Below are 10,292 nucleotides of genomic sequence, written 5' to 3' on the forward strand. Positions count from 1 at the left end.
ATACATTTAGGAGCCCCTAAAGCAGACTCCCTATTCCTACCTTTCTTCGTCTTGTTCTTTTTATTCCCTTTGGTTGAGACACAAGGCTCACTTAAAACAGGCTCCGAAAAAACACCAGCACCCACTTCACTACTAATACCACCCACCTGCCCACATAAAACAGCAGCAGAAAAAGGAATAGCCTCCACCAGGTTTGGGCCCAAAAGCTGAACCGGCCCAGAACCCACATCAGTCCCCCCCAACCCAGCGGACCCCAGCAAATTGGGAGAGGAATCTGCAGCGGTCCCCACCTGACCAACCTCACGCGCGTGTTCTCCTTCAACACCCACAACCACTGCGTGTTGTTGCCCAGCCTCCAAACACGCGCGCGCCTCACTTCCCACCTCGTCAACCGCTCTCTGCTGACTGCCAGCATCAGTATCCAAATCCGCCACCTGTCTCCCAGCTACTGGAGACTGAACCACAATTTCCTTTTCCTTCTCATTCAGAGTCTGACCCACCTCCAAATCTTTCCCATCAGCCTCCTTATTGTCTCCCAAGTCAAACTCATGCATACCCACATCCTGACACCTACCCTCCACACCTAGTACGGACTCGTCTTCTTCCCCAGACAAGTCACAGTCACCGAAAACACCATGGCCACCGGAAAAATTTCCGAGCTCCGGCCTCCTCCACCACAATCACCAGAACACGCCTGTGATTCCCCCACACTACACTCCTCCACTTCTTCTAACTCCCCTCTGTTACCAACAAAAGGATCTTCCACCACTGTGACCTTGAACAATGCCCCCATCACCTTCACATTAACACATTCATTGATTAACTCCAACCTAGGAGTTGAGATTAAGATCCTTGCCACCTCAAAATTCTTTCTACCCACAGTGTCTTCATCAAAATCAAGGAAATCTCCAAACCTAGAAGCAAAGGTTTTGAAGAAATCCTCTTCCCACACATGAAGAGGGACACCCCTTAGTTGCACCCAAACTCTCCTCTTCTTAGCCAACATCTGAGGATACCACTTGTTCACCTTTATTATCAAAGTAACTTTTAGACCTCAAAAAAGTAGGGTCAAACACGCCCTTACTTTCTAAATCTTTATTCACATTTATAATGTCATGTTTAGGTATAGTTGCAAGACACCAAAATGCAACCTTATGGTCAAGAGCCAGTGAATAATGACACTCACTACGAAAGGGGATGGGTCTTGAATTGGTTAGTCTCACAACGTCTTGAACTAAGGTTCCAACCATGGTTGAAAGTGGTGCTTATATTTAGAGCTTGTTTGGTTTCTTTGCTCAACTTCTCCTTAAAGAAGGTAGGCCAAAAATAACTATGAAAAGCTCTAACCAGAAGAGAAAAACCCCATGTTTAGGGTTTAGCTTCTAATTAAGGTGTAGAGTTACTTTTGAACAACTTTTCGGAGCTTTTTGTTTATACATGCAACTCTTCGATTCTGCAACAATTTCTCTTTGTTCTTGCTTATTCTTTATTTTTTACATCAATAGTAATAGTATTAAACACTATCACCACTTCTTATTTTTACCAATTTCCATCTTTTGCCATTAATATGGTGATGCACTTTCATCAAAAAAGAAAATAGTAATAGTATTAAACACTATCACCACTTCTTATTTTTACCAATTTCCATCGCTTTCTTTGGCATTAATATGGTGATGCACTTTCATCAAAAAAGAAATATTCAGATGCACTTTGTGCTCGACAAGCTAGTTGCTATCATGTTTTGCAGAAAATCTGCCTTCATTTTCAATCTGAAATGTAAGTAAGGGGAGGGTTGCCTTTACAATTTGCAAAATGATGTTCATTCAAACAAGATTAAAGGGAAAAAAGAAACTTGATATATTTTCTAAAAGCATTAGAAATTTGTGCAGAGCTAATTTATTATTACACATTAAAATCTTGGATCGGATACCAAGTTTTCAAAAAAAAATTATTACACATTAAAAACTTTGGACTTCATTTTAATAAAAAAAAACTTTGGACTTCATAAATTGTGATAAATATTTTCCTCTTAACCCCCAAGACACCATGAACACATGCGCAAAATCAGAGTACATGTTTTGGACTATCATTGGAAGCTCCGAGGCATTTTTTTTTTTTTTTTGAAAGGAGCTCCTAGGCTATTATAAAGTTCATGGAATGGAAAAGGACTGCCCCGTCTGTTTAAAATATTCAATGTAGATAAATGGCATTAATATTGCAAAAAGAATCTCAAAACTATGTAATTGCATGCATTTTCGCTAACAAACAAAGGCATGCCACTATGCCTGATTCAAACAAGGTATTATTAAAAGAGTAATGATATATACATTTATATTCTTCATATTGGAAATTAGTTGTTCCTATTACTCTTGTTTTCAGCCAAACTCTGCTTCCTCTGCCAGAAGTCACCGGTATAACTATTCTGTCTGTTCAAGCTTTCAGGCTGCTGCTCCGTCCGCTGTATCTTGCTCTTAGGCTGCTCAAACAATAAGACACAACTAAGGAGCATAATAAGAAGGAATTATTTAGAAAGGAGCATAATAAGAAGGAATTATTTTAAGGATAAAAAGCGAAAATTAGCATATTGAGATGAAAAGACGTTTTTTTTTTTAAGAAAAAGTGTTTTTAATGCCTATAAAATAGTGCCCAACACATTGATTTATGGGCAATTTAATTCATTTATTTATGAGTTTAATTTTTAGTTGCCGCCATGTAAGAAGTTTTAAACTATCAGCAAATCACAACCAAAGCATATGTTTGACTTTAGAAGTAATTAAGCTTAAAGTCGAACATTTTTAATGATTTGACAGTTGTGATTGTTTAACGATGTAAAGAATCTTAACAAAAATCAGTGTTTGAACTAAATCCTTTATTTATTTTTATGGAATAGTAAATGATCAAGAACAAAACGGGAAATACAAGCTATGTACCTCATCAACTAACCCCATATGCGCAGTATCAGATTCCTCTAATTTTCTCTTCAAGGATTGATTCTCCTCCTTGAGTTCCTTCATTGATTTTGTCATCTGATTTTAACAGCAATAATGAAAAACTAAGGTGACTTTAGAATTATACCCATCAAAGTCGACGATATATATGATTCAAGCAAATGCGATTAGAACAAATGAAATATTTATGAGAAATTAAGTACCTTCTCAAGCTCTAGTTTAAATGTTCCAAATACATCATTGTTCTTTGTCAATGCTTCCTGAAATTCAATGCATATTTAAAAACATACAATTTTAGTAATAATATAACATCTAAAGCAATCTTACAACCCACACTAAGTTTCAAATCACATGCAGAAGTGCATGAACCGTTGATGGATATTATATGCACATAAGTGATACTATAAAACAGAATTTGAATCCATTTATAAAATTTGTTTACCTCCAAATTATCCAGAATGGTGTATTTGGCCCCAGTAGATACAAGTTTGCATTGTTCCTGAAAATAATGAAGCATGAATCCTAATGCTTTCAAAAAACAAATTCAAAATGTTGCTTAAAAATAATCTGACTACACTACCAGGTAGAAGTCACATTCAAGTGATAAAAAAGGAACTCATTATAATAAAGAGGAGATACAACATTGAACATGAAAAACTTATGCAACAAGGCTGCTCAATCTCGACAGATCATAAATAACAACTACCATGTAACAACCGTGAGCAGAACATCAAAAATCCAGGAAAAGAAGTACAGTAGTGAGACTAGGTGACAGACATTCTTAAAGGTGGAAGCATTTTTCTAACATGTAAACATAATTACATACACTACACACAATGACATGAAATTTGAGACTCGGTACCAAAACCTTCATAACAAATCAACAAGAATTTCCCAAAGAGGAGGAACAGAGACGGACCACATGACACGCAAGAATCCCGAAAAGATTTTCAAGAACAAATTAAGTGGCCTATATGCAAATGTGACGCCTATAAATTGGCAAAAATTGATTAGTTAATTATGTTGAAGTACATCTATTCGGCCAAAAAAATTCACCGGTGGGCATTGGGCGTCCAAATAGGTATCTCAAGAAATAACCTTTTGGGTGATTAGGAAAGTGAATTAGAAACCAAAAAGGTGTACAAATATGATGCCAGGAAGATTTCAAAAGTACTCCATTCATTCCAAATCTATGGTAGTTTAAACATATCATTTTTGTTTCAAAACAATGAGTGGTTTAGAAAATCAAGATATAATTAACATTTGATTTCCAACTAAACCCCTAAATATAATTAAGATGATTTGCTAACCTTTGTTTTCCAACTATACCCCTAAATATAGTTCAGATGACTTGTAATTAAGACGTTGTTTATAGTGGAGTTTGTTTCCTCTTTTCAATGAAATTTGGGAATATATAAATTCAATTATTTCTTAACATGCGTGCAAAAAACATTAAACCACCAACAATATTGAATGGAGGAGGTGCCTTAGGATGGGAAAATCAAACTCAAATACCCCCTCCATTCCTATTTATAAGCAAAAATGGGTCAAAGAAAATTAATTTATTCGGTGCATATTTTGAACCAAATACATCAACTTTCTTTGACTCATTTTTGCTTATAACTAGGAAGGGAGGGAGGACTTTGGAAGGATGGGAAATAAGTAATAAAGGGCTGAAAATAAAAATCAAATCCTTCAGTCGAGATAGCTAAAGCATTTCACTTCTGCACGGCCTTTAGCTAATGTTCTTATGTGAGTAGAATGTTAGTTTTGCACTAGAGCTGGTTATAAACTAAACTTGCGGACAGGATAGGTTACCCTTCTTTAGAATTTTGATACAAAGGTGCCTCATCAAGGTGTATTAGTGCATATAAGAAAGATAAAATATTGAGGTATTGAACATCTTGTAATTCTTATATACTACATAATCAGTTTTAGAGGCAGTGATGTAACAGAAAAATACCATCAGCTCTTTATTTCGATGCTGTAACTCCCTGCAAAGTGACTCAAGCTTATCTGTGACAGCAAGATCACAAAAAGAAAGGAAACAGTTAATGAAAAAAATTAGTTACAGATTAAGCGCTGCCAGATATTCAATATTCCAAAAAATGTGTCTCTAAAGATATACCCTTTTACCAAACAGTATTACTCAAAACAACACAAAAGCTTGTTACCATGTTTAGATGATCACTTGGAAAAATAGCTTGTTGATACAGTTAATAGTACAAGAGGCAATACATGTAGAAGCAATGGCAATGCAGTCAATCCCATTAGAATTTAGAAGATACCATTCAAGTGCTAAATTACAAAGCTAATGCCTTGAATATCCTGGCATTAAATCACACTGAGTTGGAAGTATGAAGTCCGATAATTGGATACGAAATATGAAAGTACAGCTAGTAACATGAAGGGTATGATTGGAAGAAAAAGTACTACAACAAAACTATGTATTCCTTTAATGTGTAGGAATAGATTAATTCTTAAAAAATATATAGCCATTTGTAAAAAAGATAACGGCTGTAAATTTATGGGTTCCTACTTAGTAAATGTAAATCTTAGCCAAGAATAACTAATGATCAGAGCATTATCCAAGTAACATTACAAAATGCACACAAAATCCAGGTGTTCGCAACTAGACACTATTATAGCATAAAGCGAAAAAAGAAATAGCCCAGCCATCGTCGGATCTAGAACCCAGTTTGGGAAGGAATAAGAAAAAAGTTGAGATGATAGTGCAGACTTAAGACTTAACCTGCAAAACAGTTCGCATTTTCAATGTGGACTTGGTTATTTTACCTCTTTCACTAGGATAATTCTTATTCACAGTCAAGATGATTCCAACAGCCACAGTTTGACGCATATCTCTGACAATAAAACGGCCGAGTGAAGGATATTCAGAATAAGTCTCAACCACCATGGGCTTGGTGGGAATCATCTGAATAATGCCACCATCACCTTTCTTCAAGAATTTGGGCTCCTTCTCAATTACTTTATCAGAAAACTTGTCCACCTTGGCAAGAAGCTTAGCAAACCTGACAGCAATGTGGGAGGTGTGGCAGTTAAGAACAGGTGTATAGCCATTTCCAATCCGACCAGGGTGACCCGTGATGATAACTTTCGATGTAAAGTTAGTGGCCTCCTTGGCTGGCTGATGGTTGGAGCTTGAGGCAACATAGCCTCGCCTGAGATGTGCATCAGACACATTCTTAACAGCAAATCCAACATTATCACCAGGAAGGGCCTCGGAAAGATCTGCATGGTCCATCTGCACAGACGTCACTTCACCTTGCAGGCCAGTTGGGGCAAAAGTCACCAACGTTCCAGGTTTCAAGACACCAGTCCTAACACATCCTGCAGCCACAGTTCCAATTCCTCCAATCTTGTAGACACCCCGAAGTGGTAATCGGAGAGGCATGTCTGATAGCCTCTTAGGCTCGTTGATTCGGTCAAGAGCTTCAAAAAGGGTGGGACCTTTGTACCAAAAATAGTCAGTAGAGCGCTCAATCAAGTTATATCCCTTAAAACCAGAGATGGGAACAAATCGAAGTTCGCCTGGTTTATAGCCAACCTTCATCAAAAAGGATGAAAGTTGAATCACAATTTCTTCATACCTACGCTTGAAGGATAAGGGACCAAAGGCATCCATCTGTCAAGATAGATAATAAGTAGTTATATAAATGAATTATAAAAAGAAAAAAATCAAATACAACTTTAAAAGGGCTGAAAATATGAATACCTTGTTGCAGCAGCAGATCATTTGTCTCACACCAAGAGCGTAAGCAATGACAGCATGTTCACGGGTCTGACCATTCTTGGAAATACCGGTTCCAAAACCAGCAGGAGTGGAATCAACGATAAGAAGAGCGCAATCAGCTTGGGCTGTCCCAGTAATCATGTTCTTAATGAAATCCCTGTGTCCAGGGGCATCAATGATAGTGCAGCGGTACTTGGGTGTCTCAAAATTCGACATAGAAATGTCAATTGTGATACCTCTTTCACGCTCAGCCTTGAGTTTGTCAAGTACCCAGGCATACTTGAATGAACACTTGTCGATCTCAGTAGCTTCTTTCTCAAATGTGTCCATGTCCTTCTTTGCAATGCCTCCAAGCTTGTAGATCAAATGACCAACCGTGGTTGACTTCCCAGAGTTGACATGACCAATAACCACAATGTTAATATGAACTTTTTCTTTATCCATTACTCCTTAGACTTGAAATCATAAAAAGATCTGCCAATTCAACACAGAAAACAAAGACATGGGTGAGATAAATATTCAACAACAAAATAGGAGCAACAACACAACATTCTGACAAGTAAAGAAATGCACAATCAATGACAACAAACATAAAAAGGGCATGAAATTGAGTTTATATTACAATTACAATCCAAAAACAAACATGTACAACAACATTCTTCTTTTTCAATTATGCATCAAATATTACAAAAAAAAAAAAAAAAACATAAACGATGCTGGAAAAAAAAAAAGAAAATACCTTCTAACAGATAAAAACTATCGATTCAAAAACATAAACGAATATCACACTATCTGTATCTGGATTCAGAATAACAATCAATCAGACACAAAACGATATCTAATGATCCTATGAAATCGCATACGTAGACTAAATTGTGCCAAAAATTGTTACGAATCGGTGATATCGATGATAAGAATAGAATAGTTAGAAACGAAATCGGAGAAGTTTACCTTGAAAACGCTGCGCTGAAACCCTAACCGAACGAAGAGAAAGATGGTAGAGAGAGTAGCGAAAGATTCAACGTTTTTTTTTTTTTCTTTCCTTCTTTTTTTCATTTTAGGGTTATTGCAGGGTTTATATACCGCAATTTTGTTTTTATTCTTTTTTACGGAATTACCCTTTGTTTTCCTAGTTTATTTTCTAAGGGTCTTGTTAACTAGTGCCCCAGATCAATAGTTAAGGAAACAAAAAAGGTAATATTTGCATTGAAAACATCATTTTTTACACTTTTTAAAATTATACTACACAGGTTCCAAGATACTCATATCATATTTAGTTTTCTTAACTAGTGCCCCGGGGACACCGGTTAACATTTTCCATTTTCTAATCTTATCTTATCTTATCTTATCTTATCATACTTATATCTAATCCTACTTAACATTGCTAATGACTTTGCAAAATCTAAACCTAGATTTTTAGGCACCAAACTATTGTGGCCGTTAGATCAATCTATTTGGGCGCCTGGAACATATTAGCCATTGATTGCTTTTTAACGCTTGATTACAGACATCAATGCTAGATGTTAATGCTGGGTTGATTGCATCTACTGTTATTTGACTTGCACGGTTCACCACATTGGTTTGAAATTGAAATTTCCTCTTCCATATTCCAATGGTGCATTAAATGTGTGTATCAAACCAATATGATATCTTGCTCCACATGATCATATCTTTCTCAAAACAAAACTTCTCTTTCTCTTTCTTTTCTCATAACCGAGTTTAGAGCAGCTGCCTCTCTCTCTCTCTCTCTCTCTATCTCTCTCTCTCTCCCTCTCTCTCTCTCAAAACATAACTCATTCATCTTCTTCTTCATCTCCAAACCCATTTTCATTTCGCTTCTACGATTGCATAGTTTGAAGCTTATAACGGAGAAATGTTTGCATAGTTTGAAGCCTAGAACAGAGAAAATGGTGGTGTCACTGATTATGATATTTTGTAAATGGGAGTCTTTTTGATATTTTGTTTTCCTTCAGACCTAATGTGTTTTTTGTGAATTTGTATTGCTTTCTTGGAGCTTCTTTTGCAATTCCCATATGTCTTTCTTTCGGGATGCAGATTTGAGATCTCAATAGATTGAGCTTTTGTAATAACTCTAAGATGATGTGCAGAGTTGTCAATAATTAAATGTGTTTTGTTTTCTATGTATGTCTTGATTGTTTTTTATTTTATAATTTTGTAGTTGTTGTTCATGCAACGTTTCTTTACCTTTATCTATGATATTTTATATAGTTGGTTTCTAATTTTCATGACATTCACAAGATCAAGTGAGTAAATTCAAAAACAAGTAGATTTTTCAAACAATGAGTTGGACTTTTCCATTAGAAGTTTGCTTCCAAGATATGTGATGAAGTTATCGTCTTTTAGACTTTTGTACCGGTAAATAACATCATGACAACAATAATGTGTCTTTGATTTCAATGACAAATGAGGTTTGTAAAGTCTACTCCAAACAACGAATCTCATCACCAATTCATCAATTCATGATACCCAATGCATCAATGCATCAACAACACATGTCAAAACAACAACAACAACATTTGAACATGAATTCAGCATCAATCTAACAACCACAACATTATTCATTATCAATTTCATACAAAAACTCATCATGTTCATATATACCCATTTTGACATACAAATTCAACAACAACACAATTATCATTCAATTCATGCATATAATCATATCATCAAAATTAAGCACGAATTTCTACATCTAAAATCAAATTAACCACTTAACCACAATTATGCAAAGAATTAGGGTAGAAATTAAACTACTAGATTATGATTAAAAACTAACCCTCTTACCTTAATTCTTCACGGTCACCAACTAAGGCTTCACTTTAGCTCCCAAAGCTTGAATCTCTAGCCTCCTCGAGCCCTCTCTAGATCTTCCTTTTCAAACCCTTAACTTCTCTCTATATCTATCTATTATCAATTGTGAAATTGTTGGTAAAACCCTATTTTCTCTACAAACTAGAGTTTATATAGGTTCCACCTAATTAGGCTCAACTTACAACACCTTAATGGGCCTAACCCATTTCTATTCTAACCCAAAAATGTTATTACCCACTTAACGGTAAAATGTAATGCTAACGGTCACTTACCGGTAAGAAAATAAATTACTACAACCCCCTAACACTTAGTAAAATAACACTAGCTCTTACTAAGCACTAAAAATAATCCTCATCAAAATTACTAAATTACCCATACACATAAAATGACCAAAATACCCCTAAGTCCAAAATGACTAAAATACCCTTCCAACACCGAATTCTATAAATCCCAACCAAAAATACACACAGAGGCAATTAATCACATATGAGCACACATAACACATAATGAAACAATTAAAAATAAATCTAGCGAAAATTTGGGCTGTTACAATGGTGGTTAGGGTGGAGGGTGTGGTGAGGACGGTGGGTGTGGTGGTGAAAATACAGTGATTGCAGTTGCAGGGAGTAGAAGGGTGTGGTGAGGTTGCCGGGAAGAGAAAAAGAAATGAATAGAAAAAGGAAGAAGGGAGTAAAATTACCAAATTACCCTTCTAATTCACACAAAAATTACTCTTTTGCCTATAATGTTGTATTTGT

General features: G+C 35.9%; 1 protein-coding gene across 5 annotated transcripts; it reads right to left on the bottom strand.

Annotated features, from left to right (window-relative positions):
* Positions 1-2,181: 2,181 nt before the first annotated feature.
* Positions 2,182-7,752, bottom strand: LOC146955715 (elongation factor 1-alpha-like). 5 transcript variants are annotated; one of them, XR_015017597.1, is made up of 8 exons: positions 7,654-7,752; positions 6,685-7,176; positions 5,745-6,594; positions 4,912-4,964; positions 3,391-3,447; positions 3,152-3,208; positions 2,931-3,052; positions 2,182-2,476 (listed from the first exon to the last, which is right to left on the bottom strand). XR_015017597.1 is itself a non-coding variant. In XM_085722887.1 (8 exons), the coding sequence occupies exons 2-8, from the start codon at positions 7,144-7,146 to the stop codon at positions 2,431-2,433; spliced, it is 1,608 nt and encodes a 535-aa protein (XP_085579013.1). In that variant the 5' UTR covers positions 7,147-7,176; positions 7,654-7,752; the 3' UTR covers positions 2,182-2,430. The 5 variants fall into 5 exon arrangements, 3 of the variants coding, with proteins under 3 accessions (XP_085579013.1, XP_085579005.1, XP_085579021.1); XR_015017599.1 differs by having other exon boundaries at positions 2,182-2,498; XM_085722887.1 differs by having other exon boundaries at positions 2,944-3,026.
* Between the last annotated feature and the right edge of the window lie 2,540 nt (positions 7,753-10,292).

The sequence above is a fragment of the Medicago sativa genome, chromosome 1 (assembly GCF_051527215.1).
Source record: "Medicago sativa cultivar Bolivia chromosome 1, Bolivia_mono, whole genome shotgun sequence".
Classification (NCBI taxonomy): domain Eukaryota; kingdom Viridiplantae; phylum Streptophyta; class Magnoliopsida; order Fabales; family Fabaceae; genus Medicago; species Medicago sativa.